The 17912-nt window shown below is 47.8% G+C and overlaps 1 protein-coding gene across 1 annotated transcript in view; it reads right to left on the bottom strand.

Annotated features, from left to right (window-relative positions):
- Positions 1 to 17912, bottom strand: part of LOC144754974 (uncharacterized) — a 301793-nt gene that overhangs the window by 10137 nt on the left and 273744 nt on the right. The window contains exon 12 of the mRNA XM_078643356.1: positions 17143 to 17181. Within this exon, the coding sequence (XP_078499482.1) occupies positions 17143 to 17181 (39 nt within the window). The remainder of the gene's footprint in view (positions 1 to 17142; positions 17182 to 17912) is intronic.

Genomic DNA, 17912 nt, shown 5'->3' with positions numbered 1-17912 from the left:
CTGCCGGTGGCACCACTGACCCCTTGCCACTCCTCGGGTCCCCCGCAAAACAGCCTGGGATGCGGCCCCACCGGTCGGCACTGCTGCTGCTGGCAGCGATGTTCCTGCATTGCGAGGCAAAGTTCGGAGAGAGGAGCGAGTCCCGAGGGAGGAGACGGTGTAATACTTGACTTAACTGGGCAATGGAAGGGACAAACTCAAGCTGAACAGTCCAAATAAAAGCAAGAAAATGTGAGGTACAAAGCCACTGGCAAGCAATGGGTGAAATGCATTCTCATGGACGCTTTCCGAAGGTCCAAAAGATGTAGGCTTCGACCAAAAAAAACAACCAAAAAACACAATAGGTACGCCTGTCAAAGACACTCACCTAGCCAACAGAAAGCGTGTGGGGTCACAACACACAGGGCCTCTTGGTAGTTGTGTGACTACTGTTCGAAACAGAATGAGGGCATTCACACCCACCTTTCACTGCTGCTCTCTTCCTTTGAGCCTGTACACTGCGCAGCTGTCTTTTGGGAATGTTTGCGCTATGCAAACACAACACATGTACACACAGTAAAAGTGGCACACAGTAATGTACTCTATTTCGGGTTGAATTTATAAATAAGTGCAGGGGCCTAAAGATTTTTTAAGAGCCCGCCACTGGCACTTACAAATGCCATTTTAGAAAAATACCAAGGCTGTCTAAACTGGATTCCACCTCACACCTTTCTTCCAGCAAGCCACACTGCCTGTCTCTTCATCTCACTTCGCAGTTTCTTTTCCATCCATGCTTTCTCATTTATCACAATTTCCCTATTTTTTCTCTTCCTCCTTTCTTCCTCTCCTTCCGGTCTCTCCTACTCTAGATGAAGTCCGAGGATGAAAAACAAGCCTTGGTCCTTAAAAATTAGGGACAGTGTCCACCACCCGTTTAAAAAAAAAAAAACCTGCACAAACTCCTTCTTTTGAAATAGTGGGTTCAACTTGCTGCTGCTTAAGCCCTGCCGCTAGCCTCACAGTGCGCGAGACAGCGCGTGCGCGGGCATTCATTCACACACGCACACTATTTCATGCTGTGCCCTTTTCCAGATGGTTTTGTCTTTTCAGCCGCTGAGGGCTTGTTTTGCCCTCTTACCCACTGAGTGCTTCTTTTGCCCTCTCACCCTGCCGATGTTCTTTCCCTTCGCTCTTTTCATGCTGCTTTTGCACAGTGCCCTCTCATCCTCTTCTTGTTTTGCCCTCACTCTTTTACTGACTGTTTTGCTCTCATCTTTTTCATGTTTGTTTTGCCCTCACTCTTTCTGTTTGTTTTGCGCTCTCATTCTCTTAATGCTTGTCTTTAGTCTCGTCATTTTTCTTTGTGCTTGTTTTGCCCTGTCATCTTTCACGTGCTTATTTTGCCCTCTCACTCTTTTCCTGATTGTTTTGTTGTCTCATCCTTTTCATGTCCGCCCCCACCCCCGAATCTTCCTGATTGCTCTGCCCTCTGTCTCTCCATGCCTGTGTTGCCTTTCACCCTCTTCATACCTGTTTATTCTCTGATTCTGTTCTGCTGGGCTTGCTCTCTCGTCCTCTGCCTGTGGTTTTTTACTCTCTCGTCCTCTTCCTCTTGGGTTTGCTCTCTCGTCCTCTTCATACCTGTTTTTCCCTCTGTTCAGCAAAAAGAAGGAGAGCTCCCGCTCCTCATGTTGTTAGGCACGGGGAGATTAAGCATCCTGCCGAGACTCGAACCCGGTTTCCCAGCCTCCACTGTCAGTGCCCGAGTTTCGCGGGCTGTGCTGCCACCCGTCAGCCGGAGGGCCTCCCCCCCCCCCCCCCCCCCGCTCCCGATGCCACTGCTAGCATGCCATTATGACTGTCATGTCGCGTATTTTGGGACTTCATTCAGGTAAAAATCATAGAGTGAAAGCACGGGAACAACACAGGGAGAACTCAAACAAACTGAATGTGAGTGGCTGTGGCCCGCATCTTGCGTGGTTTTGTGGTAGTTTTTAGTGCGTCATGCATCCTCTCGCCAAAAACAAACACTACAAAATAGTGCAAAATGCCAAAACTAATATTTCACGTAATACCATTTAATTTTGGGTAATGTTAGGGGCATTTAATGCTTTTTTCGCAAAGGAAAGTACACATTGTTTGCCCAGGCATAGTCACCACTTTAATATTCATTAATTAAGTAGCTTTTTTTAAAGCACATTCACCCAAAGGTTTCTTTGGTGCTACTACTAGGAAGCAGGGACAAAAGATGCAAAAAATATTAAGGAGTCGAGAGCAAAAGACCGTCTTTGCAAACGGGAACGGGAGCCGAGGCAGCGGTAGGGGGGCGGGAACGGGGCCGGGGAGACACAGAGAGCGAGGCAGCGGTAGGGGGGCGGGAACGGGGCCGGGGAGACACAGAGAGCGAGGCAGTGGTAGGGGGGCGGGAACGGGAGCCGAGGCAGCGGGAGGGGGGCGGGAACGGGGCCAGGGAGACACAGAGAGCGAGGCAGTGGTAGGGGGGCGGAACGGGAGCCGAGGCAGAGCCGAGGCAGCGGTAAAAAGCTACAAAAAAAAAAAGCACTCACCTGGACTTCTTCCGGGTGCCTTCAATGGCGGACCAGATTCGGGGGCGTTCCCGGCTTTTGGCTGACGTCGCGTGACGTAGCCAAAAGGGAAAAATTCTCGGGAACGCCCCCGAATCTGGTCTGGGATTGACAGACAGAGCCCTCTACCAATGGCTAGCCTCCATTTATGGAGCTAGCCAATGGGAGGAGGGGGCGGATACCCGACCCCACATAGAGATATCATTAGATTTTGCTAGCGCATGCGTACTTCGTACGCATTGCGTAGGCAAAACCTAACAAGCATTTACAATGCAATGGTTTTGCCTTTGTTAAAGTTTGAGCTATTGGCAATGCTCTTGACATTATTTTTATTTATGTTTTTTTTTTTACATAAATAAATGGCATTGTCATTTGCAATGCCACTAGCTTTATCTTTCGCAAATGACACCCACAAACACCTACAGAGAGCCCCCCAACACACACCCACACAGAGCCCCCACACACTGCGAGCCCCCCACACACTGCGAGCCCCCCACACACACTGCGAGCTCCCTCCACACACTGCGAGCCTTCTCCACACACTGCGAGCCTCCCCAACACACTGAGAGCCCCCCTACACACTGAGAGCCCCCTTATCGTAACGGACCTTCATGCTCTGACTAAATCTAGAGTTGACACGAACACATGCTTGTGCTCAGCTGACTCTCAGCCCCACGATTAAAGCACAATAAAAAAATCTGGCATCGCACAGAAACAGGGCATCCTAATGCAAGCGCAGGAATCAATTTGGCCATTATAGTGCTGCATGTAGATCTGGCGTTCATTAGACAGAATGAGAGGCACCTTGGTAATGTGATATATAAAGATGCAGGACTGAGAGACCTTGAGCGTTGGAGTTTGTAGGTGTAATGATACTCCTGAGGGGGTGATAGCCACATATAAGTCTGAGTCAGTGGTATTGTGGAAGGAATGATGTGTGAGGTTGGTGAGCTGTGAGGATACACAAGCATGATGAGGGTGACGTGGTGGCTCAACGAGGAGGCTGTCGTGTGGCTTACGTTGGGTAAGTGAATTGAGATAGTGGTGATGTGGTAGAGCGTGTGTGATTTGTTTTGGTTGGGTGGTGGTGTTCTGGTGTACAGAGGAACACAAAAGGTGTGTGCAGGCCAGAGACTGAATTGGACAGTTGTTGGCTGAATCGCGGTGTATGCTTGCAACTTGGTCAGTTGGTATAGGTAGGAGACCCTTTGACTTGTGCCCAGTATCGCTCGTCACCTCCAGTGATCAAGCACAGAGTTGCGACGGCAGCTGTTGAATTCTTAGTTTTGTAGGTATTCTGACTTAAATTGAATCATTTCCCGGTGGCCCAGAGCACTGGGTGAACTGCATCTGGACTGCTAAGACTTCTCTCAGATGTCAACCCGGGCTGAAGACTTGGGCTGTATAGCATTGCCTAACGGATGGGCCGAAGTAAGGCTGCCAGGTGTGTGGATGGATAGGGATCTGGTCTGAGCTGTACTGCCCAGAGATGCGGTCGGTTACTTCTGCTGAAGCCACTCGGGGTCATTGTGGCCGCATGGAGGTCAGAAGAGGATAGGTGGGTGTGGTCTGTTGTCTAAAGGTGGACCCGTCTGTGTACCAGCGGTGTAGGGGCAGGCGCGGTGCGTCCATTGGGGCGTAGGGGCGAAGCCCCACTAAGCCCCATGGACCCACTACGTCGTCACTAGAAGCCAAACACAATTATTTTTAAAAATCGCGCTATCTGCCGGCCGGGAAACCGGGAGACACCCGACCTTCCCGGAGTGCGCAAGGGAAGGGGGGGGGGGGGAGGATCGGGCTGCTGCAGCTGCGCAAGTGTATTTTTGGGCACAAACATGCCCGCGCATGCGCATATCGTTTTCTTGTGAATTCCCCCTTAGAGAGAGGACCAGGGGGCGGGCCGCAGCCCCCGGGGTTACACAGGGCGACTGGGCGAGGAGTCATGGTGCCCCCCCAGCCAATCCTGGTGCAGGATTGGCTGGTCACTACATAGCCCGGTTACATAACCCCTGACGGATAGCACGGCCGACTTTGGTGCTGGGAAACCAGGTTCGAGCCTCTTATCAAACCATAAAAATGTATACATGACTTACTTTGGTGGTAAATAAATAGATACTTTAAAAAACAAATAAAAATGATGTTCCGACTAAGGTGTGAAATTGGTGTCGAACAAATACATGTTTTTAAAAACAATTAATATTAATCATGTATCATTGGTGCTGGAGACTGGTATTAAACACTGACAAGCTGTGTGCAAGTTATATGGTCATAAAAATACATGAATGATGGATGCAGGATGGGTGGATGCATGAATGGATGCAGGATGAATGATGGGTGGATGAATGGATGGGTGGATGCATGAATGAATGATGGATGCAGGATGGATGCAGGATGGGTGGATGGGTAGATGAATGAATGATGGATGTCCGTGCGCTTAACAAATTCCGTATAGAATAGAATAGAATAGGATGGATGCAGGGTGGATGGATGGGTGCATGAATGAATGATGGATGCAGGATGGGTGGATGGATGGATGGATGATGGATGAATGATGGGTGGATGAATGGATGGGTTGATGCATGAATAAATGATGGATGCAGGATGGGTGGATGGATGGGTGGACACATGAATGGATGCAGGATGAATGACGTGTGGATGAATGGATGGGTGGATGCATGAATGAATGATGGATGCAGGATGGGTGGATGAATGAATGATGGATGCAGGATGGATGCATGGTGGATGGATGGGTGCATGAATGATGGATGCAGGATGGATGGATGGATGGATGGGTGGATGCATGAATGGATGCAGGAATGGATGCAGGAATGGATGCAGGAATGGATGATGGATGGGTGGATGGATGGGTGGGTGGATGGATGGATGCATGAATGAATGATGGATGCAGGATGGCTGCAGAATTGGTGGATGGATGGGTGGGTGGATGGATGGATGGGTGGATGAATGATGTATGGATGGATGCAAGGTGGTTCGGGCTCGCTCGCTGCGGTGCAATATGCAAATTAGTTTACGCCCCACCACTTTCAAATGTCACCAGCCGCCCCTGTGTAGGGGGGGGGGTGTTTATATGCCCTTTGGGCTCGCGTCTGGGGTGGTCTGTATCCTCTTCGAGGCGGGGTCTTTGTTCCATGTGGAATGCGGTCTGTGTGCGTTGTTCGATGCGGTCTGTGCCTTCACTGGCGATACGGTCTGTGGTGGGTCTGTTGCTGCGGTCTGTGAACGCGGCCAGTGTCTCACTTTAACCTTTTGATGATCAGCTATACCCCCCAGCCCCCAGTCACTTCTCTCACCTCTCTATTTCCAGCCCTCCGCTTTAGTGCATATCTTAACTCCGCCCCCAGGTCCCCCCCCCCCCCCCCCACCTCCACCCCCAATAAAAGCTGAGGTTTGGTCTGCAGTAACCCTGGCAACTTGCAGCCTTCACCGAGAGCATGCCCAGGGCCAGAAGGCTTCTCAGGGGGGTTCAGAGGAAGCCGGGAGCCTGTGGATAGACAGTTTAATGATGACATCATCCGAGTGTGCGGGGAAGGGGTGGGGGAGCCGAGCGAGGACAGGATAGAAAGGAAGGTGGGATAAACCGGAGAGGGGCAGGGAGGGAAGGAGAGAGAGATACAGAGAGGAGGAGAGGTCAGGAAGGGGGGACAGAGGGCAGGCTGGACTGACGAGTGAGGGAAAAAGGGAGGGAAGGAAGGTGAGTGAGAGAAAGATACAGGGAGGGTGAGAGCGCAGAAGACAGGTTAGAAGGAGAAAGGGTAGAAAGAAAGAGTTGAGAGACAGGAACATAAGGACATAAATAAGTCAGTGAAGAGAGGGGAAGAGAAGCGAGAGGCAGGCTGGAACTTAAGGTTACGGGAGGTGGAGAAGAAAGAACAGATGAAGAGGAGAGGAAGGGAGAAATAAAGAAAATGTGCACAGAAAAGAATGCAAGGAAAGAAAAAAAGAGACAAGAAGAGTGAAAAGAAGAAGGGACAAGAGAGGCAACCCTACAGCGGCTCGAAGAAACGGATACAACAAGTGAAGAACAAAGGACGGGAAGGAAGGAGGTGCAAATTGGAGCAAGGAAATGAGGCAGGAAGAAAGGAAAGGGAGGGAAAGAAAACAAAGAGAACAGAGGAAGGAAGAAAAAAGGCTAGAATGAGAAAACGGGGAACAGAGAAATTATGGCGTGACAAAGGAGGAGACTGTGAAAAAAGAACAAGAAGGGAAGAAAAGAAAAGGCTGAGAGTGAAACAAGGGGTGAAAGAAAACGTCATAAAATAGAGAAGTGGAGGGATAGAAATGAGAAATAGAACCGAAGGAGATAAAGAGAGAGGATGTGTTCCATGCTCACAAGGAAAGCTCCGTGGGGAGGACTGGACTAATTTATAAGGTGCAGTCCTATGACCCTAGCAACCGGGTCAGATCAGTGAGAGAACAAAGCACCCCCACCCCCCCCCCCCTAACCCCCCTTCCGGGGAAGTGTGAGCCTCAACATTCTTGGCACATCAGAAGTGGTCAATTGATAGCTTTTTACAAAAAAAAATCAGATCAAAGATATTTACTGTAAAAACATCTCAAAGGTATGCGAACACATTGCGTCACAAAAAGATGCTTCAACAAAACGACTCCGTGCAAGTGAACCGGTGAACCCGGGTGCACGCGCCATATGTACCCAGCCCAAGTACACTACCAGGGCGGGTATGAACACAACTCTGCGTCAGAGGGCGGCGCGCGCGCGCGCATCAGCCCCCTGCTGTATTCCTCGTCGTTTCCAGGTGGAGCAGCGAGCTGGACTGGGTATTGCAACAGCTGGCCAGCTGTCGGCGTCCAGCTGTCGGCTCCGCATCTTTGCAGGCGCCGACGGAGCTCGCGGACAGCTTTTCATGAATGCTCTGATCTGCTGCTGGTTGAATCAACTTCAAGGCGCCCAGAGGTTGAGAAACCCACACATCTGGAGTCATCGCTTCACACTGGGTGCGTCCTTGCTTAGTCACGACGACCCTTTCAAAATCAGTCTTCTAGGGTCGACTGTGATGCATTTTTTTTGTGAAAGGCAATCAGCTGACGGCTCTTTTCATTTGCCAAGGAAGTTGAAGCTCTGTGGACGTGCTCAGCCCGCTGATGTGCTGACCAGATTCAGGGGCGTTCCCGGCTTTCGGCTGACGTCGCGTGACGTCGGCAAAAGCCAAAGAATCTCGGGAACGCCCCCGAATCTGGTCCGGCATTGACGGACAGGCCCCTCGTCCAATGGCTAGGCTCCATTTATGGAGCCAGCCAATGAATGACGAGGGCCGACCCAAACCCACACTACAGTTCTCATTAGGTTTTCGCCTGCGCGAAAAAGATGCGCAGAGGGCATCTTTTCGCCAGGCAAAACCTAAAAAGAAAGACAGAGAGGCCATGTTAAAAGAAATACAGACATTTCCAAAATCTTTAAATAGTGAACTGATGGGCGGTATTCTTCACTAGAAAAGGTGGCAACCCGAAACCATACTATGCCATTACTGGGGACAACACATAGCTCTTACAACACATCTTAACTCTAAAAGAATAGTTTAGACCCGTCTGCCCTGGGGTGGCGCTTGATTCTTCGTGCCAGATGACGTGGAAGCATTCATTAAAAAAGAGTCTGCCAACACGTGTGTGGTACATTACCCATGTCCTCCATTGTTAACAACACTAGACAAACTTTACATCTCTTGTTATTTCAGCACTCAGACGAGGGTTGCCACCTGGCATCTTTTTATATCTTTTTATAACAGCGGTCCCCCTGCCCTCGCAAACTCTAACTCCTACCTCGCCACCACCACCCACTAATCCCACATCTGCATCGAAGAGCCCCCTTCTACCTACCCTAACTCTTAATACCAACTCCCTTGCAATGCATGCAATGAACGAGCTGCGCCAGCACAGTTATCTTGCTAATCATCCCGCTCCCTCCCCCGTACGGTTTGCTAGCCCTATCCCCCCTAGCCCCACTGCGTACAGCACTGCCCAGATTCTCCCCAAGACACCTTCCTCCAGACAAACACACAATCCCATCGGGCTCCCACCGGCCTCCAGGGGTCTCTATCCATTAGTCCCCTCCTCCCCATGCCACCCATCCTTCAGAGCTTGCAGTGCCATTTCCCAGAATCCCTTCCCTTGGGGGACACCCAGTTGCCTTCCGCTATACTTTCCACGACCTCACTAGCTCCTCCTCTATCATACCCATTCCGAGCGTGCAGCTTCCTGCTGGGTACGCTCAGTCCCCACCCGCCCTACTTTCCCCCCGACTTCACTAGCTCTCTCCAGCTCCAGGGTCCCTGGGACCCAGCCTCCCAATCCCTTCCACACACCTCACTGGAAGGCTGCCTGAGCGAGATAGCACTCTACCTACAACAACTCAAGACAGAGGTTCGTAGTCTACTACATATCACTGAGACTTTGTCTGCTAACTCCAGACCAAGCTGTGCTACCACAAAAAATCACCATCTCCGCTCGTGCCCTGATTGCGGGTGTTCCGGGCTCCATCCCCCCCTGACGCTCGGAGGTCCCTGTCTCATGTCTCCCACACACCTCATAGGTGGGCCCCCGCTCCCTAACGACCGTGCTCGCCCCTCCAGATGTACAGCCTCCCTTTCCAATACGGATATCCATTCTCTCCTACATTCTTATGTTCCAGCACATCCCCTCACCATAGCAAACTTACAACAAATTGAATCCATCCCACGGATCCCTTCAGGGAACCTAGGCCTAACACCAGAACCTTAAATAAGAACAACCTCACGTGAGTCACCAGCATGCTACCCGCTCCAACAGACGCCATCATTAGTCTCAAATGCATGCTCCTAAATTGTAGTTCGGCAGCTAAATACGCTGCAGACATTGCCGACCTCACCCTGGCGCAGGATCTTGACGGAAACCTGGCAAAATGACTCAGCTGCCCCCTTCCTAGACCTTTTAATACCTCCCAACTCTGCTATCATTAGGCCGGACCGATCCTGTGGGCAAGGTGGAGGCAACGCTGATTTACATCGGAGCAATCTTACAGTGACGGTACTACAGACTGACGTACTGCCGTCCTGTGAATACCTATGCATTGAAGTGACTAGTGGCAACAATCCCTCCTGTAAACTGCACACGTTTTACCATCCCCCTAGCGACAGCCTTAACTCCACAGAACAGACCATAGACATTATTTCAGCCAATGCAGACTTCCATGGCACTCAAATCTTCCTGGGAGATTTCATCCTCCATTGGAATGATGTAAATGATGTGGTGGTCAATAGCCCTAAATCCTTCCTTCTTGACCTCAACCTAATCCAAATCTGTGACAGCCCTACTCATATTAAAGGAGCTACCTTAGAGCTTGTCATTGGTAAGCCCAACTCCATCCTCCTTGATTCGATCCTCCCATGTGATTGGACAGACCACTATTGCATCACCTTCCGTATCCTGGAATTTGTGAGATCAAGTAAAGCCCAGCCCAAGAACCCAAAACAGTTGAAAAGGTGCCTAAGGAACATCAACCCTCATGATCTGACGGCTCTCTGTGATAACATCCTGCCCCCACCTAACATGCTGAATGTCCACAACCTTACGGCCCACTATAATCACGCAATGCTGAACATACTAGACTCGGTCTCACCACTACAGCTTAAAAGAATCTCCTCTAAAATCTCCAAACCATGGTTTACTGATAGTCTTAATTTAGAAAGAAGAAACTTAAGACCTGCTGAAAGGCTATGGCGGTCCTATCCCTCCCTTGAGCATCTTTACCACCTAAGATCCCTGAGAAGCATATATAACAAAAGCATCAGATGCTCGAAGGCCAGCTTTTTCAGATCTCAGCTCGACCAAGCAAAAAACCGTCCCAAAAAATTGTTCGAACTCATCAAGTCCCAAGCCAATAGTCATCCGAGCGCCGCACCTCTGGGTCAAGGGACATAGCCTAATAGCGAAGACTTCACAGATTTATTCACAGATAAGACCAGTAAGATTGAAACTGAATTATGATCTGCCTGTGACCACCTGTCGTTCGGTCCACTGACCTCCCTCTTTCCACCTGGTAGGGATTTTTTTGGCCCGTCGCAACCCCACCTCCCCAAAAACAATGCACGCTGTCGACTCTGAAACCTTCCAACCACTACAACGACCTGCTGCCATTAAACCTTTTCCCAGAAGTGAGATCCTCCTTACTAACAGTGTGGGCCACGATTGTCAATGCATCACTTCGGCAAGGTGCTATTCCAGATTGCCTTAAATCGGGTCAAGTAACCCCGATTTTAAAGAAACCTACTGCTGATCCTATGGACCTTCATAACTTTCGCCCAATCTTCAACATCCCTACCTTAGCAAAGCTCCTGGAGAAATGTGTGCTTGCCCAACTTTGCAACCACATCGACCATTTCCAACTCCTGGACCAATGCCAATCTGGTTTCCGTTCGGGCCATAGCACAGAGTCGGCTCTAACGCACATTGTCGATGATGCTTTAAGAATGCTGGACCACGATAAGTCATGTCTACTGATCCTTCTTGACTTCTCGTCAGCATTTGACACTGTCAAACACGATAAACTAATTGACCTTTTAGAACACAGGAAGGGGTTGTCTTGGCCTGTGCCCAATTGGTTCTCTTTGTTCCTCCTGAATAGATCCCAATGCTTCAAGGTAAACCAATCCCTGTCCCATCCGGCACCAGTTACGCTGGGGGTTCCCCAAGGTTCAGCACTCTCTCCCACGCTCTTTAGCTTGTTCATGGAGCCTCTAACAGAAATGCTGAAATCATCCAGTATTCACTATCACATGTATGCGTACGATACTCAACTTTATTTGAAGATCTCCTCCCCTGAGGAAATCCAGTCCCTCAACTCAGTCCTGCTGGAAACACAAAACTGGCTGACACGTAACCACCTGAAACTAAATGCGCTAAAAACAGAATTCCTCCTAATCTCACCCCATAAGCAATCTCCGATCATTGAGCAATGGTTGAATCAGCTTACTGCTTTTAACTGCAGACCCCACCTTATGGACTCGGCATCCTCGCTTGGTATTATACTAGACAAAAGTCTGAACATGAAAAAGCACATCAGTCCCCTCACCAAAGTAGTGAACTTCAAACTCAGCATCCTAAGGAAGCTCAAACCCTTTCTCCCGGCTCATGACCTAAAGGTTGCAGTGCAAGCATTGGTGATCGCAAAGCTGGACTATGGCAGTGCAACGCTCTGTGGCTTGCCCAGAGTAAAAACGGCTCCCCTTAGGGCGGCCCTCATTGCTGCGGCTAGGCTCATAACGGGCACTAAAAAATTCAACCATATATCTCCGGTCCTGCTGGCCCTCCCATATGAAGCTCAGATACAGCTGAATATTGATTGCATGCATGACACACAAAGCCATTCACCTCAAGATCTTGATGTACCTCGCTCAAAAATTGGAGCTCTCATGTGGTTCAAGACCCTCTAGTAGTGCCAGCACCCTCTTACTCATACCACAAAAATTCAAGAAAAAAAAGACCTACAATCGAGCATTCTCAGGTTTGGCAACAAGGATCTGGAACTCTCTTCCCCCTGAAGTCAGGTTGATCACTTCCACTGTCCTCTTCAAAATAGAAGTTAAAGGGCTCTTGATGAAGAAATATCTGCCTCAGTCTGCCTTCCCCACTTGACTCTTGGGCTATCAACGCTGTTTTCTGGCCTAGCGGCTGGGCTCACGATAATGTCGGACATTTTAAATCTATGTACTTTTCGCTATGTTGAATATGTGTGGTTGCATGTACAGGTGCTTCTGCACACTCTGTAAAGCGCTCTGATACCCCCAGTAGTCATGTTTGCGCTATATAAAACTTTCTAAATAAAATAAATAAATAAGCATGACCAGCATTTTTAGGTCTTATAAAACAAAAACAAAAATAAAAGGCATTGTTATTTGCAATGTCAAAGGCTCAAACTCGCGTAAATGCGTGACCTATTGCATTACAAATGCTTGTTGATAACAGTTATTATAACATCATGACCAGCATTTTAATGTCCTGGCCAATACAAAGTTTAGGAAAACTACTTAAAAACTGTCTTTTTTCCTTATCAGTACATCCTTTATTGAGTAAATATCATACGATTTTAGAGTTCTACTTAAGACTCAGTTCCAGGACTCTGCAGAATGTTAAAACATGAAGAGATTGATGGTATTTTTCTCGGTGAAGAGGTGGTGACACTGGATGAAACCGAAACACATCATTTGTTCGGTGTACCTCGAATAAATCTTGCAGCACCGCTTATAAATCAGCACCTCAAACCAAACCTACCACAACCAACAAGCTGCCAATATCTGGACCAGGTAGAGCTCTTAAAATGTCACTAAATCCTGACCTCTGGTACAAATGCTATTCTAACACAGGACTTACAGATAGCGCTGTCAATGCACACCAACATCTGGCTGCAAGGAATTGTTTTCAGGATTTTCGCTCAGGGTTGAAATCTCTGAGTGACAGTGGGAAAATAAAACAACAGGTGAGCATCATACTTACTCATGTTTGCTGAAGGAAAGGGCGTCATGGACACCCCTGTCGTCCCCACATTGTCGGGGGCTGTCCTCTATACATTAAGGGGGACCATTTCAGCTTGTCAGCTTGAGTGTATGGGTTCTGCTAGGACATCCTCACCATCCACTGGCTGAAGGAGTCCTGCCCTGGAACTTCCGGCATCCTTGGAGTGGAGGCACATGGCTTGTCAGCAATACAGTAAATTGTGGCTGCATGGCACTAAACTAGCAGCCCTATGTGGCAGAAAGAATGTTCCCACAACAGCACAGGGCTCCTTTTATTGTGTTTAAAAGCAGATCCCATCAGCTGCCCACAAAGCAAAACTGAAAAAAGGTTTTAAAAAGTTATGTGAGGATGCCAACGGACATTTAAAATGTTTTCAAAACCTTCCGTCCTTCCGCAGTTTGGAAGAATGTTATTCAAAGAAGGAACAGTCACTGGGGAATATGTACAAGGAAATGGCGCAGCACGGTGCTGCAAAAATGCTGCAGCACCGCAGCATTTCCAAAATGCAGGGATGCACAGTATTTACAAGAACGCTGTGCACCCTTGTGTTTTTCCTAGCGCTATAAATAGCTGGCTAGCGCCAACACAGACACCCATGCGCCATAGTGCAAGGATGTCTGCGTTACAGGAATTAATGTTTATGTGCAGGAAAATGCCCCTTCCTGCACATAAACAACCATTTAAAGTAGCAAATCACCATTATTTAATGATTGTTTTTTTACACAAAGGGTCACCTTCATGCACAAAAACAATCATTAATGGCGTTTTGCTTTTTCTAGGTGTGCTAAAAATGCAGCACATAGAAAAATCAAAAAAGAGGAGAAAAAAAGTATTTCTCCTTGTTTCACCAATCTAGTGCCTCCTTTTGCATGGTGTTAGTTTGTGGTGCTTCCTCAGATTTACAGATCCTTGTAAATCTGGGGCTGCGTCAAAAAGCAATGGGTGTTGTGGTGGAATGACCACACCAACATCCATTGTATGCCACTTTCACGCAGATACCTGAGTGAAAGTCACCATATTTACAAAGCGGCCTTCAGGCACAAAATGGGGCTTAACTCCACTTTGTAAATATGGAGCAGAGCGTTGCGCCACCGAAACGTTGGTAAAAGGGACGTTCCGGTGGTGCAGTCTCCTTGTATATATGCTCAACTGTTTTCTTGTGTCATGCAACAAAGTTGCATTGCTTCAGGCTGGGCTTTGTAATCTTAGTTTTACAGTGACCCATCAATATTTAATAATCTATCAAAACTACAGTCTGTAGCTGTGTCTTGAGTGAGGCCAGATACATTAGTACTGACTGTTTTCACTATGATAGCCATTGGAACAAGTACTGTTTGATTATTGAGTACAGAAACATCATTCTACAAAAACATCATAAGTATTGACTACCAAAATATTGTGAACGCAGGCATATATATAGATAAGTACTGATTTAAGAAATGTACATTTATCTACATTTGTCTGTCTTTACAATATTTTCGTAGCCAATATTCTGGTATTATATTTTTGTAGAATGATATTTAAACTTGATATTCTAGCGATATACCATGATATACAATGCAGGTAAGAGCGGTGGGGTTGGGTGGGGGTGAGTTGACAGACGACGACGTGGAAAAAATACAATTAAAAAAAGAAAACCACTTACCTTATTCTCGCTAGATTGCTGACTCTGTGATACGGCGAGTACAAGGTAAGTAAGTGGGTCATCGTTTGACTCCCCCGTACTCCGCCCTACCACCAAACTGCTCTTTCCTGCACGGGCCATGCCTGATACCACTGAGGATGTATATCTGAGCTTGTATCATACCCACATGCAGTTCAGTGGAGTTTGTTGCTCTTATTGGTCGTCGGTGCCAGCATACCACCCACACACACCACAGTGCAGCAAGGAGCAGGTGTCTTTTTCTGAATCATTATTATAGCAGTGCATAAATAAGCAGTCGCCACTGCTCTGAGGGGATATTGCTCCCATACTTAACACACAAGTTGCCTATGTCTCTCTGAGCCAGCATCTTACCCAAATGCAGAATATTGCACTGCTCTTCATACCATGAGTCATGCAATCAAATAGTACAGTGCAGCAAAGAGTTGCCCCTATTACTCTGTGTCCATATCACATCCACAAACAGCACAGTACAATAGGACGTGTGTGTGGCTGTCTATGCTAGGATCATACCAGCAAAAGAGCTTAGTGCAAAAAGGAGCTGCCACAGTTCTACAGAGCCTCAAAAACCCATACACACCATAGTGACACAAGTTCCTTTGATACACCCATACACAACACAGCACAGCCATTATCTATCAATATTGCTCTGAGCCGGAGTGACCCACGCCCAGAATAGAGCAGCATAACCTGGTACTGTTCCTTTACACCCGTATCAGACCAACGCTTAATATGAGCTGGTGGTTGCTGGTGGAGTCTCATTGCCACTCATTTTTGAGACCACCACCTATTTTTCCTCATCAAATATTTCCAGAGAGTAGGAAAGGGAAAAACACACAAAGAATAATAGAAAGAAAGACTGAAAACAGTCACCAAGGGAGAAAGCAGGATCCTAGAAGAGTGAGATAAAGAGGCAGGGAGTGTCTGGCATTAGATTTATGAGACCTGGGGTGGATTCAGGACTTCACAGCCTTGCATGCTGACATTTATTAACGCTGGCCATGGGCATCTGAGAAGTGCTTGCACACTGGCACTTATTATACAACAAAGTAGGCACTGTATCAGACGAACACAGTATACAGTCCAGTGAGATGATGTTATCATTTTTTGTGAATTGTTATCATACACAACACACTGTGGCAAGGAGCTGTCACTGCTGCTCTCAGCCAATTAAGACACAGAAAAGTGGACATCTGAGCTGTCGATGTTCATCTGAGCCAGCATCACACAAGACACTGAGCTGTCACTGTTAATCTGAGCCTGCATCACACACAACACAGTGCAGCAAGCAGCTACTACTGTTTATCTGAGCTGTTTCTGTTCATCGAAGATGGCATCACACAAAGCACAGTGCTGCAAGGAGCCAGCACAGTTAATCTGGGACACTATCAGGGGTGGCTCCTCGGCTATGGCGGAGGAGCGTCGCCCCACTGCTGAAATGCAGCAGACAGAAGAAAAAGAAAATGATTTATTGTCATTTTATATTTAATTCTAGTCTGACATGTCTAGGCCATGGTGGGGCAATATTGCAGCATCACACAGCAGGGGAAGGAGGAGTGGTAGCCATTGAAAGTGCGCATGTCGGTTTGGCCGGTTGTCTATGGCCGGCCAAATCAACATGCACACTTGGATATCTCCAGGCTGTTCCCTGGAGATATCCTAGTGCCCAGGGGCGCAGGCTCCCAGTCCTTGCTGGAGTGTATAACCGGCCCACACCGCTCTGCCCAATCCAAGCACTGCTCTCATGCTTGGAATAATAGCATGAGAGAAGCACAGGCGTTGTGTACGGTCAGGTAACCTGTGCTCCTGGGGATTGCAGTGCTGGGACTGAAGCAGAGGAGCAGCGAGGCATGGAGCAGGAGCCGAAGATCATGGAGGCTGGCAGGAAAGATAAGTTTATATTTTTATTAATACTTTTCTTTTTCTCCCCCCCCCCCACCTCAGATTGGCATCAGCCACCGCTGGTCACTATCACACACAACTCTTTGTATCAAAGGAATTGTTTTTGCTGCTCTGAGCCAGCATCACTCACAACAATGGGCAGCAAGTAGCTGTCACTGGTCTTTTTAGCTAGTATCACAAAGAACCCATTACTGCAGGCATAGACCCACTTACTATGCTACATGCTAGGATTTATCTATGTTCACTTAAGCTGATATCACACAAAACAAATTGTAGCGAGCAGCTGTCTCTGTTTCCCCGAGCCACTATGACATGTAGCAATATGCAGCAAGGGGTTCTCTCTGTTCCTCTAAGCCAGTATAACACACAACACAGTGCAGCAAAGAGCTGCCTCTTTTCTTATCAGCCAGTATCACAACCAAAATGTCACGGTGAAACAAGGATTTCAAATTGCTCCTCGGAGATAGCTTCTCACACATGGGACAATACCTGACTCCTCGGGAAATGCGGCTCCTCAGATTCTGGTCTCTACAGAGAAATGAAAAGTAACAAGAACACCAATTTAGAAAGATTGCATATGGTTTAAATGTTATTACAGTAATCCTTCAAAAGATTTGGCCAGTAAAGCTAGACCTCAGTTTTCCTCATAAAGGGCCATCACTGTTTAACATTGCAAGCAGTTTGGAAGAACGTTAGAACCCAATTCTGTTACGTAAAAACTGAAAGAGCACTCAGTTCTACATGGCAAGATTCTAGTTTGTGTTTTTAAGGTTAACATATTATTCTGTAGCAGACGTATTACATATTTGAGCTATCTGATCAGCCTTGCAAAAGGAGGCAAGGTTTTCCTCTGGGTAACTTGGACAAAATATGCATCCAAGCCAGGATGACCAATGGAAGACTGCAATTGTCTGCCCACTGACCTCCAATGCACTCTCTGAACACCACTCAAAACATTTATACCTCCACCCATACCAAAGAACACAGCATGGACATGAATCTCTCAAAGCAGGGCCCTTCACCTGCAAGAAACTCCTGTTCACTAACTTCTGACCCTTGCTGTTTAGGATAAAAAATCGAAAGCCTCCCATTACTGGGAACCCGGGTACAGACTTTCCCTTCCCGATCATCTAAATCAGAATAGGTTTGGAGACAAAAACTCCCAACCATCTTGGAGACCTTGCATGTACTTCACACACACTGTAACAAACAAATTTAAAAGCCAGGCCAAATTACATTGCACAGCAACTGAAAGTACC

This window comes from Lissotriton helveticus, chromosome 1_1 (genome assembly GCF_964261635.1).
Source record: "Lissotriton helveticus chromosome 1_1, aLisHel1.1, whole genome shotgun sequence".
Classification (NCBI taxonomy): domain Eukaryota; kingdom Metazoa; phylum Chordata; class Amphibia; order Caudata; family Salamandridae; genus Lissotriton; species Lissotriton helveticus.
This window is presented reverse-complemented; position numbering and strand designations above follow the sequence as displayed.